Source organism: Acytostelium subglobosum, assembly GCF_000787575.1.
Source record: "Acytostelium subglobosum LB1 DNA, scaffold: scaffold39, whole genome shotgun sequence".
NCBI classification, from domain to species: Eukaryota; Evosea; class Eumycetozoa; order Acytosteliales; family Acytosteliaceae; genus Acytostelium; species Acytostelium subglobosum.
Window position 1 is genome coordinate 40,258 of NW_012236494.1, and position 17,119 is coordinate 57,376.

At 43.0% G+C, this 17,119-nt stretch overlaps 10 protein-coding genes across 10 annotated transcripts; 3 read left to right on the forward strand and 7 right to left on the reverse strand.

Moving 5' to 3' along the window:
- Nucleotides 1–27: 27 nt before the first annotated feature.
- Nucleotides 28–1,968, forward strand: SAMD00019534_121750 (hypothetical protein; the record flags this gene model as incomplete). The annotated part of the gene is made up of 2 exons (XM_012892551.1): nt 28–511; nt 1,022–1,968. 2 exons carry the CDS (start codon nt 28–30, stop codon nt 1,966–1,968), a joined length of 1,431 nt encoding a protein of 476 aa, XP_012748005.1.
- Nucleotides 1,969–2,012: 44 nt separating this feature from the next.
- On the reverse strand, nt 2,013–4,507 carry SAMD00019534_121760 (hypothetical protein; the record flags this gene model as incomplete). The annotated part of the gene is made up of 6 exons (XM_012892552.1): nt 2,013–2,144; nt 2,216–2,389; nt 2,469–3,121; nt 3,181–3,448; nt 3,520–4,104; nt 4,172–4,507. 6 exons carry the CDS (start codon nt 4,505–4,507, stop codon nt 2,013–2,015), a joined length of 2,148 nt encoding a protein of 715 aa, XP_012748006.1.
- Nucleotides 4,508–4,823: 316 nt separating this feature from the next.
- Nucleotides 4,824–5,800, reverse strand: SAMD00019534_121770 (hypothetical protein; the record flags this gene model as incomplete). The annotated part of the gene is made up of 2 exons (XM_012892553.1): nt 4,824–5,641; nt 5,710–5,800. Coding segments are annotated over 2 exons (909 nt in total), but the record flags the coding sequence as incomplete, so codon positions are not given.
- A 382-nt stretch (nt 5,801–6,182) lies between these two features.
- Nucleotides 6,183–6,818, reverse strand: SAMD00019534_121780 (hypothetical protein; the record flags this gene model as incomplete). Its single annotated transcript, XM_012892554.1, has 2 exons — nt 6,183–6,625; nt 6,758–6,818. The coding sequence occupies 2 exons, from the start codon at nt 6,816–6,818 to the stop codon at nt 6,183–6,185; spliced, it is 504 nt and encodes a 167-aa protein (XP_012748008.1).
- Nucleotides 6,819–7,008: 190 nt separating this feature from the next.
- SAMD00019534_121790 (hypothetical protein) lies at nt 7,009–7,773 on the reverse strand (the record flags this gene model as incomplete). The annotated part of the gene is made up of 1 exon (XM_012892555.1): nt 7,009–7,773. One exon carries the CDS (start codon nt 7,771–7,773, stop codon nt 7,009–7,011), a length of 765 nt encoding a protein of 254 aa, XP_012748009.1.
- Nucleotides 7,774–8,277: 504 nt separating this feature from the next.
- SAMD00019534_121800 (hypothetical protein) lies at nt 8,278–10,023 on the reverse strand (the record flags this gene model as incomplete). Its single annotated transcript, XM_012892556.1, has 3 exons — nt 8,278–8,874; nt 9,266–9,791; nt 9,881–10,023. Coding segments are annotated over 3 exons (1,266 nt in total), but the record flags the coding sequence as incomplete, so codon positions are not given.
- Nucleotides 10,024–11,010: 987 nt separating this feature from the next.
- SAMD00019534_121810 (hypothetical protein) lies at nt 11,011–12,060 on the forward strand (the record flags this gene model as incomplete). The annotated part of the gene is made up of 1 exon (XM_012892557.1): nt 11,011–12,060. The coding sequence occupies one exon, from the start codon at nt 11,011–11,013 to the stop codon at nt 12,058–12,060; it is 1,050 nt and encodes a 349-aa protein (XP_012748011.1).
- Nucleotides 12,061–12,145: 85 nt separating this feature from the next.
- On the reverse strand, nt 12,146–13,942 carry SAMD00019534_121820 (hypothetical protein; the record flags this gene model as incomplete). Its single annotated transcript, XM_012892558.1, has 2 exons — nt 12,146–12,191; nt 12,255–13,942. The coding sequence occupies 2 exons, from the start codon at nt 13,940–13,942 to the stop codon at nt 12,146–12,148; spliced, it is 1,734 nt and encodes a 577-aa protein (XP_012748012.1).
- Nucleotides 13,943–14,494: 552 nt separating this feature from the next.
- Nucleotides 14,495–14,982, forward strand: SAMD00019534_121830 (hypothetical protein; the record flags this gene model as incomplete). The annotated part of the gene is made up of 2 exons (XM_012892559.1): nt 14,495–14,655; nt 14,718–14,982. Coding segments are annotated over 2 exons (426 nt in total), but the record flags the coding sequence as incomplete, so codon positions are not given.
- Nucleotides 14,983–15,188: 206 nt separating this feature from the next.
- Nucleotides 15,189–16,876, reverse strand: SAMD00019534_121840 (hypothetical protein; the record flags this gene model as incomplete). Its single annotated transcript, XM_012892560.1, has 3 exons — nt 15,189–15,727; nt 15,792–15,960; nt 16,031–16,876. Coding segments are annotated over 3 exons (1,554 nt in total), but the record flags the coding sequence as incomplete, so codon positions are not given.
- Between the last annotated feature and the right edge of the window lie 243 nt (nt 16,877–17,119).

Consider the following 17,119-nt stretch of genomic DNA (forward strand, 5'->3'; position numbering starts at 1 on the left):
AAAGGTGCCCCTGCTTCAATCAATGCGATGGACAATGCCAAGACATTGGAGATGATTCAATACCTTCATCAATATCGTACAGAGGGCTGTACAACCGCGGCAATGAACAATGCCTCGATGAATGGCCAACTCTCAATCGTTGAGTACCTTCATCAACATCGTACCGAGGGATGCACGACCGAGGCGATGGACCTGGCCGCAGAGAATGGACATTATGAAGTAGTGGACTTCTTGCAACGCAACAGGAAAGAGGGATGCACTTCCAGGGCGATGGACGGGGCAGCCAGTGGCGGCCACCTCTCAATCGTACATTACCTCCACCAACACCGTGGTGAGGGCTGTACAAAGAATGCTATTGATGGAGCTGCAGCCAATGGACATCTGGACGTGGTCAAGTTTCTTCAATTCAACAGATCAGAGGGACGCACCAAATTGGCAATCAACTGGGCTGCAAAGGGTGGACATCTTGATGTGATCAAGTTCCTCAACGAGCAAAGTGAAGAGAAGGGAAGTAAGGCACTTGAGTGGGCTGCTTATGAAGGTCATTTGGACGTGGTCAAGTACATCAATGAAAATCTCAAGGGAGTGAGAAGGTGGGGCTCGATTGAAGTTGCTGCTGAAAATGGACATTTGGATTTAATTAAGTATCTTCACAAGGGATGTGATGAATATTGCTCAACAAAAGCCATGGACAAAGCTGCAAAGAATGGTCACTTAGACGTCATTAAGTACCTTATCGACAATTGTTCTCATGGTTGCTCGGAGAAGGCTATCTCTGGAGCTGCATCATCAAGACATTTGGAGGTGATCAAGTATCTCCATCATCACATCTTTGATCACGATCATTGTTGGACAGAGCTTGCGATGGTGAATGCAGCCGAGAAAGGTCATCTTGAAGTTGTCAAGTTCCTTCATAACAACAGGACGTTTGATAGTTATTTGATGGAAGCAATCACATACGCCTCAAACAAAGGTCATCTCGACGTCGTGACCTTCTTACACACAAATCGGCCAAAAACAGAAACATGGAGTGATTATGCATTGGACCATGGTCATCTCAATGTCTTGGAGTATATGCATCAATATGGCAATTGGGAAGCCGAGGAAGCTTTGTCGAATGCTGCATCAAATGGCCACTTGGACGTGGTCAAGTTCCTCCATCGTAATCGCACCGACATAGAATGTAGTTATCAAACCATTGACTTCGCAGCTCAAGGTGGCTACCTTGACACAATTAGGTATATCCATCAGAATTATCCAAAGGATGATGCTACCTTCACTTCCGAAGCACTGGATGATGCTTTGGTTTATGGTCATGTGGATGTCCTTCAGTACCTCTGGAATAGTTCAAGTGAGCGACCATCGGTATGGGCGCTAAGCAAAGTGGCGGAAGCAGGACACCTATCAATGCTGGACTTTTTGTTTAGCAATGGACATGGGGATGACCATCCCGAGGAGTCTCTTTACAAAGCAGTGGAGGGAGGACACTTGGCCATAGTGATCTACTTCCACCTCTACTCCAAAGTCCAGTTTCACAGTGAACTGATGGACGTTGCAGCAGACAGGAGGCATTTGAATGTGGTACAATTCTTACACTACAATCGAACAGATGGCTGCACCACTGATGCGATGGACAAAGCAGCAATGAATGGTGACATTGACACACTCAAGTTCCTTCATTTCAACCGTTCAGAGGGCTGCACATATGACGCGATGGACCAAGCGGCAATGGGTGGTTATTTGGAAGTTGTTCGATTCCTCGATGCCAACCGTACTGAAGGATGCTCAAAAGATGCAATTGGCTATGCCAGAGACGAAACAAGGAAACTGGATATTCTCCAGAAGCGCAAGGCAGCATATGGGTTCGCCCAGAAGCCTCCTTCAAATATCAACGAGCCACTAAAGTCCAAGAAGAGCAAATATATTGGCGCAAACAAACAAACAGCAAGGAAAGTACAGAGACAATAAATATAATATAATGAGAAGTCATTCCATGTACAATATTGTCTTTATTAACTCTTCCCAAGCAACGCCTTGTTAAAGTCCTCCATCGAGACAGTGCCAGACATTAGATCCCTTCGCATACAAATCAGTGTTGCCTCTTTACAAAGGTTCTCAATGTCTGCGCCACTATATCCAGGTGTCTGATTTGATTGATTGGTTTGATTGAATGGATGTTAGAAAGAAGGTATTGGAAAGACATATGTGACCTTACATTCTTGGCAATTGATTCCAAATCAACACTATTATCCATTGGTATACCTCTTGTCTTGACCCCAAGGATCTTGGATCTGGTCATCACATCAGGGAGTGGCACTTCTAATATCTTGTCGAACCTCTCTGGTCTTAGAAGTGCTTTATCAATCATGTCCAACCTGTTTGTTGCACCCTGTGATGATTGGCATAGGTTGATGAGTATTGTATCTTGCCCTGTAGGATTGGAGGGAGGATGGGAGGAAAGTACTTACAACTACGATGACACCTTTTAGTTGCTCGACGCCATCCATCTCATTGAGGAATGTTGATAGGACCCTCGCTTGGACACTGTCGCCAGTGTCACCACTCTGTCTCTTTGACACAACGGCATCAATCTCATCAAAGAATATGATAGCTGGAGTTGATTGCCTTGCCTTCTTAAAGACATTGCGAATGGTGGCCTCGGAATCACCTAGGTATGGCGAGAACACATTGGCACCACTCATCGTGAAGAATGATAGTTTGGAACTGTTGGCAATCGCTTTGACCAAAGTGGTCTTTGAACAACCTGGTGGACCATGTAGTAGTATGCCTTTGGGTGGTGTGAGTCCAAGCCGCTGGTAGGCCTGTGAATGGAGCATTGGCCACTCAATCGCCAGTTGTAACTCCTTCTTTATCGATTCTAGACCACCAATGTCGTCCCAAGTTACATTAGGCACCTCTCCCATCTGATTCTGGCCCCGAAGAAGGCTAGGAGGATTCAGACGCAGTGCCTCCCTAAAGTCATCCATTCGGATACAAGCTTTGGTATTGATTGTCGATTCCCTGTTGCTGTCGAACTTCTTCATTGCAATGAATGCAGCATCCCTGCAAACTGACTGAAGGTTTGCTCCAACATATCCAACACATTCCTCAGCAAGTTGGTCTGAATGATGCGACGATTATTAGTACGAGCTACAGGTGTGCGACTTCAATTCAACATACCAATACTAAAGTCATCACCAATTGGTAGAGTCTTGGTGTAGACCTTAAGGATATCGACTCTCTGTGCCTTGTCTGGGACAGGGATCTCTAACTCACGGTCGAATCTTCCAGGTCGCCGCAGGGCTTGATCAACATTGTTTGGTCTGTTTGTTGCTGCAATCACAACAAGATTTCCTCTGGACTCTATTCCGTCCATGAGTGTCAACAATTGTCCAACAACTCTTGATTCATTGTTTGATGCTTGTGATCTAGGTGGACATATAGTGTCCTAGGGTTGGATTGGTTGAACTCTATGTTAGACTGACTGATTGATTGATTGTTTGACACAATGAAACATACTATCTCATCGATGAATAGGACACATGGCAATCCATTGTGATCGGCCACATAGTTGGTAGCTTGTTGGAAGAGACGCCGCAGATGTGCTTCAGTGTCACCAATGTATGTTCCACTGATCTTTGTGGCATCGACCGCAATCATATGTATGTTGTAGTATGTGCAGAGAGTTCGAACGAGGTGTGTCTTGCCCGTGCCTGGCTCTCCCTTGAGCAGGATACCCTTGGGTGGCTGTACGGCCAGATGTCGAAAGACTGGTCCAAAGATTATGGGAAACACAATCATCTCCTCGAGCAATGCAAAGTGACGATCCAATCCTCCAACTGCTATTGCGCCTGTGATGCACTTTGTTCGTCTACTGTCCAATGATCGCTTGGCACTATTTATATACTCTTCTATAGCACGATGTGATTGGCCGTCAGAGTGATCATCAGTTGATGCATTTGTAATGTTGATTGCAGTTGATGAGTGAACCATTCCAATCTTGATGTTGTTATGTACACTGATGATCTTAAGAATGGGATGTTGGCAGTGACCTCCAATAGTGAATCCATTGCCAACTACTCTGTCCTTGAGTAATGCTTTGATCTGTCATGTTGAGCCGATCAATAAGTTAGTAAGTACATTGAGTTGATGAGCCAGCCATCAAACATACATGTTGATGAAGAGTCGATCGTGAGAAGGGTCTAAAGGCATCATGATCAAGTATCTCAACGTCTATGTTTGATAGGATTGTGTTGAGATGATCGGCAGGGACAGCATGTATATTGATAATGCGCTCAACCTCATTGTGAGATGATGTAGGAGTGACTTGTTTGTTGTCAACAGTGCTATAGTCTTGTAACCAAATGAAAGGATTGCATTGAACGAATGTATCTTGAAAGATCTCTCTGTTTGTCCATACTTGTGCCAAGAACACTCTGGTCGACAGTTGAACGAAGATCCATTGACCGATTGCAAGTGAATGTGACTTTATCAACTGCGTGGACATGTAGCAATGATGATCGATTGATTGCAACAACTGTTGTTGTGCATATACATCATTATCATCACCATCACTACTAGACAATGAGCATTGACCATGATAAGGTAATAAGTGTAGCATCATTGTTGGGAATGAAGTTGAATGAGAACAAACACAAGACTTCTCTTTTTTTATCCGTGGCTTTGTCCTGGCGACAAGTAATAATAAAGTCCGAATTCTCTCTTTATATAAGTGTAACTTCGGGTATGAATGAATATATATATATATAATAATTGTATATGTACTAGGGTAGTGCGCCGCTGCGGAGGGAAATCACTTGTTAACTTACAAGTGCATTTCCACAGTTGAAACAGAACTTTGTTCTTCCGTTGACTTGTCCACATTGACTGCAAAGTAGACAGAAGTTGGAGAGTTGTGGCGCTTGTTGTTGTAGTTGCTTGTGTTGTTCCGATATTGCTTTGTTGTTGTTGCTGCTGTCGGAATTCTCTTCATCATCATTGTTATTGATGGAATGATACCAACGATGACCAACTTTTACTCTCCTTCCTTTGATCACATCATTGCATACTTCAATGTCATCCATTCTTCGACGGAGATTCATCAGTACGGTTTGTTGATATATGATCATTCCCAGGCCAATGACATTGAGTGTGCCAAGCAGTCCAAGCGCTACCCAGTTCAGTACCGGCGAGGTGAAGTTCTTTACCTCTATGGCAATGGGGATATTGTTGTCGCCCTCGATCGACAAGGTCAGCGGGACCACCGTGGCGTTTGGTTGCAGAGTGATAGACATTGGCAAGTTCTGGGCAGTGATACCAATGTCATAGGACATGTTCTTTGAGTTAAATGTCAGCGGGAATTCTACGTATGGCGCATACATTTGTACATTGGATACATTGAGGTTCTCTGTGTACATTTGCAATGGCAGTGATACTGTCGAGTTGTTAAACTCCACGGTCAAGTTTAGGGGAGGGAATATGCGTCCCTTTGTACCAGTAGCATTGGTATCATTCGTTGTTGTAGTATTATCATCATTCGTTGTTTGATGGCCTGCTAGAAGTTCCAAGTCTTTTAATATAGATGCAGATAGATCACTGAATCCATCATTATTATTATCATTATCTTCTTCAGCATATACTACTGATTGATTGTTCATTAAGTGATAAGTGATTGAGTTGAATGATTGAGGGACTCATATTATTACATACCTAGATGATCACTCCTCAGACTATAAAGGACTGTAATCATTAATAACAAACAACAACAATAACTATAATATAATTTATAACTCTTCTTCATGTCTATGATTATCTCTCTTGTTATCTCTATCTCTATCACTATGATTATCTCTATCTCTTAAACTTGGGGGTAATGAATGACCAATGAGTTACATGGCACCTCATTCATTCATTCCCTTCATACTTTATGCTGATACCCTCTCACCTCCATCTTCCTCCTCCCACAATGTGTCAAGAAGGCAGGAAAGGAAGTGATACCCATATATGTATAAATATGTGTTTGTTTGCTTGTGTGTGTGTTGTGAATGGATGTGATGCATTGATGATGTTGACATCCTTATGTGTGTGAATGCATCATTGTACCCCTAAAGAGTGAATGGTATTGATTGATTGATTGATTGACACTATTACTGTATATACTTAAAAATTGTTTGTTATTATTATCAGAGTTGTTGTTGTTGCGCTTGTGATGATGAAGTCGTCTCGTTCAGAATTGACTCTGGTAGTTTCTTATAGTTGATGATACTCTTGTTGTTTGGATTGAGTGCGAGTTGACTTGCTCTGATGCTGCTCATCTGCTCGTTGTCGACAACAGAGATGAACTTTCTCTCCTTGGATGGTTGGTTGTACTTGTTCAAGGTAGATGTGTGAAAGTGTACATAGCCATTGGTAGTCGCGTATATAGTATGATCTCTGCCGAGGCCTACTCCAGTGCCTGGATGGAACTGTGTGCCACGCTGTCTAATAATGATGTTGCCAGACTTGACGAGCTCTCCACCAAACTTCTTCAGACCCAAATACTTTGGATTCGAGTCTCTACCATTCTTTGTTGTACCTGCAGACTTCTTTGTAGCCCATCTCTTTGTAAAGTTTAATGATGACTCAACTGTATCATCATGAATGTATAGTATCGTATCGTTTATGTCAGTCTAACATGTTCGATGCTGTCACTATCCCTGTCGTCTTCTCTACAATGTTGTTGTTGTTGATGATGTTGCGGATTTTGAATCAAACCTACCAGTGTCAACAAATAGACTAGTGCTTATAGGTTGATTAACCAATGACCTGAATAGGGACATTATTTGTATATATATATATGTATGATTGTATAATGAGTTGTAGACGAATGAATGATCAGAATCACATTTCAGGAGTTCGTGAATAAAAAAAGGAAAACCAGTAATCAAAAAAATTGTTCGTACAAATAAAATGATGGTGATCATATATTTATTATATATATGATGTAATAAATGATAGTATTTTATACATTTAGAACTTGATACGATAGGTACCAGCATGCTTCAGATGCTCAATCTCTCCGGCAAGTGGCTCAAGAATGGTTGCGAGTTGCTTGGCAATAGATGGTCTCTTGTTCATGCGATCCAACCATGACATAACATTTGGATACTTCTCGTGATGTGGAAGGAATCCCTCACGAATGTATACAGCCCAGGCATAGACGGCCATATCGGCAATAGAGAATTGTCCAGCGGCAATCCACTCCTTATCGGCAAGTTGTTGATCGAGCAATGTGTACAGTCTGTCGGTCTCTTTGTAGTAACGCTCCTCAGCGGCGGGCACGGCCTCTGGTGCGAAACAGGAGAAGTAGGTGTACTGGCCATTCATTGGACCTAGGCCGGAGATCTGCCATGCGAGCCATTGGAGGACATCGGCATGCTCTCTTGGGTTGGTCTTGATGTCTGGCAGGAACTTGCCGTGCTTGCCGGCTAGGTAGAGCAGGATGGCACCGGACTCGAATATTGGCAATGGTGGACTGACTGTGTAATCAATGATGGCGGGCACCTTTCCATTGGGGAAGGTCTTCTTGAACTCGATCTTCTTTGGGCTGGCATCATTGAAGATATCGATCTCCTCGTACTTGTAGTCAATTCCCAACTCGTCAAACATAATCTTGATCTTCCATGGGTTTGTTGTAGCACATCCATAGAACAGATATGGCTTTCCCTCATTCAACTCACTCTGAGTTGTTGTTGAGGTTGTAGATTGATCGTTGGTAATATTTTGGGGTGACATTATTAATAATTTGATTGATGTGAATATTGATTAATTAATTGATTGAATATTTGATTATTTGATTGATTATTGGATTGATTGATTGATTGATGATATTATGTAAGTTCACAGTGAAGGAGTATATATATTGTCGGTCCATGCTTCCATCGAAGAGTATTCGTTCATTTTGATCCAAAGTTTTTTGTAAAGGCAAAAAATCGGAAAATGGAAGGTCATTCCCTAAAAGTTGTGATCTTCTCTGATCAATTTTGATTTCAATTTCCAAAGTCGTCAACTATCGGGGGTGATAGTTGACGGGTCAAATAATGGGCGACCCTCAACAGTTACACTCAGTCGCAGTAGTCCATGGATTACATGAACACAAACGAACATCAATCATTCAAAATAATCAAAATATCAAAATTATCGATCGAAATAATGATTAATTAATTAAATTAATATATATTATTTATAATGTAATCACAACTACTACAACTAAACTATTGATGATGATGGTGGTGGTTACTCTTGTTTGATTGAGTCGCTGCATGAGGATGTAGCACTACCACTGTTGCTACCACTTCCATTGCTACCACTACCATTGATGCTGCCACTGTTGTCATTGTTGTTGCTGCTGCTGGTGATGGCCGCGGCGGTCTTGTTGGTGATACCCAGTCGACTGTAACGTAACAATGAGAGGAAGAATACGACGGGCTCTGGCACCTCACCCTCGACAATCCATTCACCTGTGCCTTGCTTGAGTGTCAGGAAGTGGCGCGTCCACTTCCAATCCATGGTGTGGTCGTGCGTCAGGTACTCGCGCTCGATCTCCTCCCAGTAATACTCTTGAACCTTGATGCCGTCCTCGCCCAGGTCGCCAACCATCCACTCAAAGAGGAAGCCGTTGAACTTGCCCCAACCGAGTGAGTGGGTGCCGCTGCCTGGCATGAACGATTGGCCGTCCCACAGGTACATCATCAGCGAGGCACCAGCGTCCGTATTCCAACCAGCCTCTGTACACTGCAGGATTCCATCACTACTGTATGACCACTCCTCTTCGAACGAAGACTTGATGATTCCTCCTTTAAACGTTGATTTAAATACAGTGTGTAATAGAGTTTTCTAGAGTATGATTGAGTTTGAGTTAGCAAAATAAGTCAGCTGATGATGATCATCCTGTCAAGTCCAGAGTCCATGTCCATGTCCCCATGGATAGCGTCCAAATGTGTGATTGGTGGTGTAATGTCAACATCTCCTTTGGTCGATTTACAATCTTTGGTAAACGAGTCAAACAACGGATGCTAGTTCAATGTTGGAAGATTGTATCGGTGTCGATAATATACTTTGGTAAAGACACCTTCTACTCTTCCGACGCTATCTTGATTGGTTGGACATGGACGATGGACAGATGGGCTGGTGTATCGATGAACAGATGGTCACGTGATCAGATAATCCAGTCACGTGATCAGATATTTCAAGTCACGTGACCATCACCTGAATAATAATAGCATACCTTTAAGAACTGATTGACACATGAGTCAAAGAACTTGAATTTCAATCCATCGATGGCAAGGATCCACCTGGCCATTGATATCTTGTCGTCGGCGGCCAATATCATCTTGGTGGGGTTGTCCTTGATTGTGATTGAGAGTGAATGTGGATAGGTGACGTGCTCCTCGGTGGTGCCCATCTGCTCGATGTCCCTGAGTGGAACGTCGTATGCGGGCTCTGAGTCGTCCTCAGAGTTGTACAGTCGCAGACGGTTGCCATCGAGCACCACCCACATCTTCTTCCAGCCCTTGAGCTTGCCTTGGAGGCGATGCAAGTGTCCAACCTTGTAGCGCTTATTGTTGTCTGTGCGGATCTTGTTGAATTGTTGGCACTGCTCCACCATTGTCTTGACGTCGTTCATCTTTAGCTGTGCGGCCACCTGATAAGCATTCTCACACGAGTACATATCAACGCCAAACTCCAACAAAAGCTTTACAATACTCTTGTTTCCTCCTCTAATCGCGAATGACAAACATGTATCTCCGCTCCTATATTTTGAGTGATTGGAATGATTCCGATGGGGGTCGAGTAAGTGATTAAGTCCATCCATATTGGGAATCCAAGGTGAGATACTTACAGAGTTCTTCTATTTACATCGGCCTTGTGAGTTAGGAGGAATTGGACACCAGGCTCACAACACTTGAGTGAGGCGTTGTGCAATGGTGTCTCATTGTTGTTTGTGGATATGTTTACAATTGATGGGTTATGCTTTATGATCATGCCCAGTACCTTTGGAGCATAGATCACATCCCACTTCCTAACAATGTAATGGAAGGGTGTCGAACCATCATTAGCGTGTACCGATGCCAAAGCTGGGTCCTTCTGAACCAAATGCTCACATATCTTCCAATGTCCAGCACTATAATGTAATTGATTGAATGATCAAGTTAGTCCGTGTCCAGCACTCAAACGTACATCCAGAACATTCCAACGACAACATACCTTGCTGCGGAATGAAGTGGCGTCCATCCATTCTTGTCCTGTGAATCTAGCTTTGCACCTTTCTTGGTAAAGATCATGACGACATCTGTATGACCCTCGATACAGGCAATGTGCAGAGGTGTCTGATCATAGGCATCTCTGAGATACAAAATATCCTTTGAGTTATCCTTCAACAATTTTGTAATCTCATCCTTTGTACCATCCTTTGCGTATTGGAATATGTTGGCCATACTGATTGTTGTTGGTTGTTGTTCGTTATTGTTGGTTGTTGTTGTGGAATGAGTGAGTGGTAGGGTAAGGGTTGTTGTTGTGGAATGAGTGAGGGGAGAGAGTTTGGGTTTGTGATTGGGTTTGATTGAGTGAGTGATGGTGAGAGGGATGATGAAGTGAGTGAGGTGAGTGAGGTGATTGATTATAAATAAATATAGAATATATATAAATGAAAAGAGAGATGTAGAATAGATATATAGAAATAGAGAGAGTAGGTAGGTACTGTTGAGTATGTGTAAACAACCAACTAATGTTGTTGAATGCAGGGGTGTTGGTGAGAGTCTCTGATTTTTTTTGAAAGGGTCGCATCCAAGCACACTAGTGTAATCATTAATAAAAAAAAAACGAAAAGTTGTTGATAATCATTGAAACAACCCCATCAGAAACATGATGGGGGATCTGGTCCTTGAACCACTTCAGAAAACACAACGACTCCTACTCCTACACACACACGCCAAAGACAATCAATCAATCAAATCATAAATATAAACATAAATGGAACTTGTGAGACCAGCAGACTCGGTCGAATGCCATCCATCCATTAATGGTTTGATGACAGTGGGCACTTATCTGATCGATCAACAACACACCGAGGAATATAAGGAGAGGCGCACTGGCACACTCTACCTATTTGATGTCCAACAACAACAAGATGGTGACAAGGTTGGAACTCATAAACTTAATGTAGTACAGACAATAGACTTCAATGCTGGCGTATTGGATATGAAATGGTCTAGATACCAACAGACTCAACCTATGCTTGCTGTTGTGTTGTCTCGTGGTGACCTGTGTCTATATCAACTCGAGGATGAGGAGGCAAAGATGAAGTTAACACTCACTGGTAGTGAGCGAGTATCACAAAGCGATGGTGTGTTGACATTGTCCTGTGATTGGAGCGCAAAGATTGCCGAACAAGGCAGTCCCTATAGATTGATCACAAGTTTCAGCGATGGCACAGTGTCGCTGATTGAAGCCACTCCATCATCAATCCAGACAACGAGCAACTGGCAGGCACACGACTATGAAGCATGGATCGCCGCATTCAACTACCACAACGACGCTATTGTGTTCTCGGGCGGAGACGATGGCACTTGGAAAGTGTGGGACCAGCGCGGCTCGCTGGACGCGCCCACATCAACCAAGCGTTTTGATATGGGAGTGACATCCATTCACTGCAACCCTCACCTGGAGAACATCGTCGCCGTTGGCAGCTATGACGAGCGTCTGCGGATATTCGACCTGAGACAACTGCGAGCACCACTCTCAACGACCCACTCGCTGGGCAGTGGAGTGTGGCGTGTAAAGTGGCATCCATCAAGCCAACATCAGAATCAACTGGTGACTGCATGCATGGGTGGAGGATTCCACATCATCGAATACACAGAAAACAACTTTACTCAACCTACAATCAAACAATCATACATGGGTCCTCACCAATCAATTGCCTACGGTGTAGACTGGTCTGCATCGACCGGCGCAGACCAATACATTGGCTGTTGCTCATTCTACGATAAGGTGTTGTCAATTTGGAATCCGAATGAATGAATGAATGTGCCAGTGAATGGTACATCATTGATATGTTCATTGGAAATAAAGAAGATGTAAGAGTTACATCTTGGAGTGTTGGTCTTTAAGCGGACCATATTCCATCTGTCAAGGACTCTGAAGGTGTGCACCTATTGATGAGAGAAGTTGTTAGTTGATGTGCCTATATAAAGACACGGGAGGAGGATACATACTTGGGTGGAATGGCGAATGAGTTGACAATGGACATCGAGTGTGGAGTGATATCTTTGCAGAGATCCACGATGAGGTACTTGATGACCCTACCAAAGTGGTTGGGAAGAAGTTCGTTGCTTACGAACCAGCCTAGATCATCCTCAATCTTGGTGAGGGCGAACAAGAGGAGTAGCTGTGGGACAGGTGCAACGGTGTCTTGCTTGATGACCTTGACGGCATTATCAATGATCTCATACTCCATGTGGGCAAAACCAGCGGAAACCAGCCATGGGATTGCCTTTGTGTAGGCCTCGTACTTGCCACCCTCAGAGGGGAGCGAGACAAGTTGTCTAGCCTCGGACAGCTTCAATTGTTTGCGAGCCTTGAATAGGGCCAAAAGATTGTTGAAGTTGTACAACTCCTGTCTGGCATCACCCTTGAATGAGACTGGCACCACTGCTTCGTCAGACTTCTTTGAGGCGGACATGGCATACTTGGCCACCTGCTGCATCAACACGGTGTTATCTCCTTCGTAAGTGGCAGTAATGTCCGAGTCGGACTTGAACTCGGCAATACGGTTCTCAAGTCTGAATCCCTGTCCACCGCATGCCTCACGACATGTTTGGAACGCCTTGATGCTCTCCCATGAGAACAGGGCCTTTATACCTGCGCAGTGTGCGTGGGTGACCTGGGTGGCGCCGTTCCTGTCAGTCATCAGTAGCTCAACCATCTTCTTGTTGTACATGTCCATAATGATGAGGTTTGCAAGAGGGACAAACAAACGTCTCTGCTGTGATGGCAGGGTGATGATGGGTAGTTCGTTCTTGAGATCAGGTCCAAACTGCTTGCGATAGTGGGAGTATCTGATGGCAATGGCAAGACATGTCTTCATGGCGCCTCCTGCAATCGTGGCAACAAAGACTCTGCCGGAAACGAATGGTGCAAGGGTAGCGGCAAAGTTCTGAAGTGGATCACGGAACTTGGATGTGTACTCTCCTTTCTCATTCACGTCGCTGAACTTGTTTAGCAAGTTGACTCTTGGGATGCGGACATTTGTGACCTTGATGTGGCCATTGTCTACTCCATTGAGGCCCAACTTCATGCCACACTCTTTAATCTGGATGCCTGGCATTGGGGCGTTGGTGGAGACGTCACGCAACTGTACAACGAATGCATGGACTCCACGATCAATGGACTGCGCATCGATCAATCTGGCAAAGATGGTGGTGTAGTGAGCGTGGACACCGGCACCTCCAATCCAATACTTCTCGGACATTGGAGTTGGAGTGTCAATGATGAACTCCTGGGTGTCAGCCTTGTAGCGGGCGGTGGTTTGGAGAGCTTGGACATTGGAGCCATGTCCAACCTCAGTCATTGAGAAACTGCCAACAGCCTTAATCTTGTTTCCGAGTTCCAAAAGGTGTTGATGACGCTCGGTTCCAAGCATAAGAAGTGATCCACAGAAGAGACCGTATTGAGCGCCAAACTTGGTAACGATGTTGTTGTTGAAGCTGGAAAAGACATCGGCCAGGATAAAGGTGATGTCTGGACGATCACGCACGTATTGAGCGTCGTACAGGCCACTCTTGGCAATGGCTTTCAGTTGCTCCAACACAAGATCCTTGTATTGCATTGGCGGTAGGTCACGACCTGATTTGAACACTGGACTATGTTGAAGGAATTCCCTTGCCTTATCCTTCATTGACATATTAGGGCCATCAATGAATCTCTTCAAACCAGCTACATCAACCTCCTTTATAACACTTTGTATCTTTGTACCATCACCCAATACAATATTAATATCCTTATCTCCAACAACAGTACTTGGTTCTGTTGCTGTTAAGTGTCTAGTTATCTATAAGTTGGTAAGGGCAATTGAGTTAGTATATGATTGATTGATTGAATGAGTTAGAATGAGTGTAATTTATATATTGAACTCACATTCTCAATCCTTCTATTATACATGATTATAATATATATATGTAGTAATATGTATATATATGTACAACTTAACTAAATGAATGTATGAATGAATGAATTAATGAAGCAATCAATCAGTTTAGGATGTGAAAGATTGAATGACCTTCAAAGTATCTCAACCTTTCGCGTCATAGACTTCCCTTTCTGGTTCACTTCCAATCAAACACAACACCACCATTTCAAGCAAAGTGATCTTTTTGATGTGAAGAGTAAGTTGTACCTCTCAATTAGTGTTCATTTAAACATAGAGAGATAAAGTAATATATATATATATATAATAATGATTTACAATATATATATATTTAACAAGAGTGGAGTTTGTATATATTACGAAGAATGGAATAGGAAGAAACCTTCTTCAAACTTGGCAGAGGAACAGAAACTACTATTTGGTATGCTCTACTCTCTAAAGTCATTCCTATCAAAGAGTTCACCAAGGCCGTATGTATAGAGACAACAACATACAAAGAAGACAAACATACTGACATTGGAGATGAATTTAGAATGGACCCAAGTACAGCGTTTCATTGCTTCAAGACAACGACATATAAGCTACACTTTTATGAGACATTGTCTTCTGTAAAGTTCATTATATTGACAGATCCCAATACACCTGACTTGCGAGATGAGTTAAAGAAGGTCTATAGTACAGTGTTTATAGACTATGTCATCAAGAATCCATTATACGAACCAAACTCTATCATCAAATGCGAACTGTTCATCACTCACTTGAATCAAATGATCAAGCAGATCCCTTATTACAACATCAACTAGTGTGATCACAGCATCATTGCATGGCATGGCATAGACTAGATCACCCAAGATATTTGTAACAATAACAACAACTACCCTCATTCAATAATCACTCTCTCCCTCAATCACTCATTCACTCATTCACTCACTCACTAACTTTCGATTGATTGATGGACGGATAATGTTATTGATCAATAGAATACAGGGACGATGACAACTTAGAATAGTTGGACGAGGAATGAAGTTGTACCATCAGAGTGTGTTCGGTTTCCAGCGGTAGCGATGGCTGCACGACATAGTGGACAGGTCTTCTCGCGCTCGAACCACTGCGAGACGCAGTCCTCGCAAAAGACATGGTCACAGCGCAGTACGATTGGTGAGACCATCTTCTCCTGACAGATGGCGCAGAGGTCGTCGACGGCGGCCACCTGCTCCTTTGTCGCCTTGTGTCCATAGAGCACCTCGTGCAGGATAAAGGCACGAGCCGTCTGGAACCATTGCTTGCTGCGCTCCACCAAATGAGTGATCTTGAACGTGAAGTAAAGGCCAACCATCAGTGAGCCCAAGATATGCTCGCCATCATCGTGCAGCGAGTGGAAGTACTTGGACCAAATTGAGATGGGCAACAAACAACGATACAAATGTGATGTGACTTCAATCACTGTATACAGTTGTGCTCTTCTCTTGTGTGGAGGCTTGTGACCAATGACAATGACACACAATGCCTTAACAATCATTGTGATGAATCGTACCATGAAGTCTACAAAAGATTGATGAATGTTAGATGAGGAAGTGATGATCAGACTCGGCATCTGAACACTTACCATTGAGTACAGCAACCCAAAAGGCAGAGTATATATCGATTGGAATACGTGGGGAGAGCATTATTAGTGATCTCCAAAGCTCGCTTGATCCAAAGAATAAATAGGTAGTAGCAATATTGCTTGAGAGTATCACTATCAACCATGAGAGTACTCCAACGTTCCTCTTGTCCTGTGATTATGGTGAACAATGTAAGTATGATTGATTTTCGACATGATGTGTCTGATGATACAAGACATACCTGAAGAGCAACTTGAGTTTTCAGAGCTTGATTGGCTTGAGTAAAGACTGCTTGCTGCCATAAGAACATCAGGATACCTTGACGATGTTTGTATAAGAAGATTACCAAAAGGATGATCATGAATGGGTAGCTCTGCTCCAACCATTTGATCACATAGTGCATGTCCAGTCGCGTTGATGAGCCTGTCGTCTGTTGAGTACCATCGTTGAATGTGTTGTTGTTGATGTTGATGTTGACGTTGTTGTTGGCACCGCCACCGCCGCTAGCTGCCGCTGTGTTGGTCGTGGTGGTTGTTGTTGTATGTAGACCGAGCTCCAAGTCGGTGTCTATGTTCTGTGATACATTGTTGTTGGACTGGTTTAAGTTGTTGCTGTCTCCATCATCACTGTTAAAGAATGATTGAGTCAAAGAATGTCCTCGTTGACTGAGTAGCTGTCCCATTGTAGATGATGGAGATGACAAGAATGAACGATAGAGTGATCCAGATGACGGCCCTGATGAAGTCGACGTCGATGTTGTATTCTCTCCATCTGAACTACTACTATTATTATTGTTATTGAATGAAGACATCATATTTACAAGATGATTATTTGTGCTATTTAACATGTTTGAGCTACCATTCAATATATTATGTGTTGTTGTTGTATGAGTATGAGTATGTGGATGTTGATGTTGATGTGGATGTGGATGTGGATGTACTGTTGAGTATGAGGGAGTTGTTGTTGTTGTTGTTGATGTTGATGTTGATGATGAAGTCAAAGTAGGTATTAATGAGTTTGTCAATGATCCATTATCATTATCATCATCCTCTTCATGATCATTCTGTATTCGTATTGATACCTCCATCAATATATATATATGTATACTATACTATCTTGTAATATATATATATATATTATATGTTTATGATGTGAATGAATGAAGTAATAATTGATTGTTTGAGTTGAACAAAGTGTGAGTCACCTCATTCCCCATCCCATTTCCCCAAGTTTGAGGTCATGAGGGGTGCCAACTTGCACAAAGTAGTTTGTTTGAAAGCAAACAGATATTTCACTCATTCACTCTCTTGATGATAATTATTACAAGTAA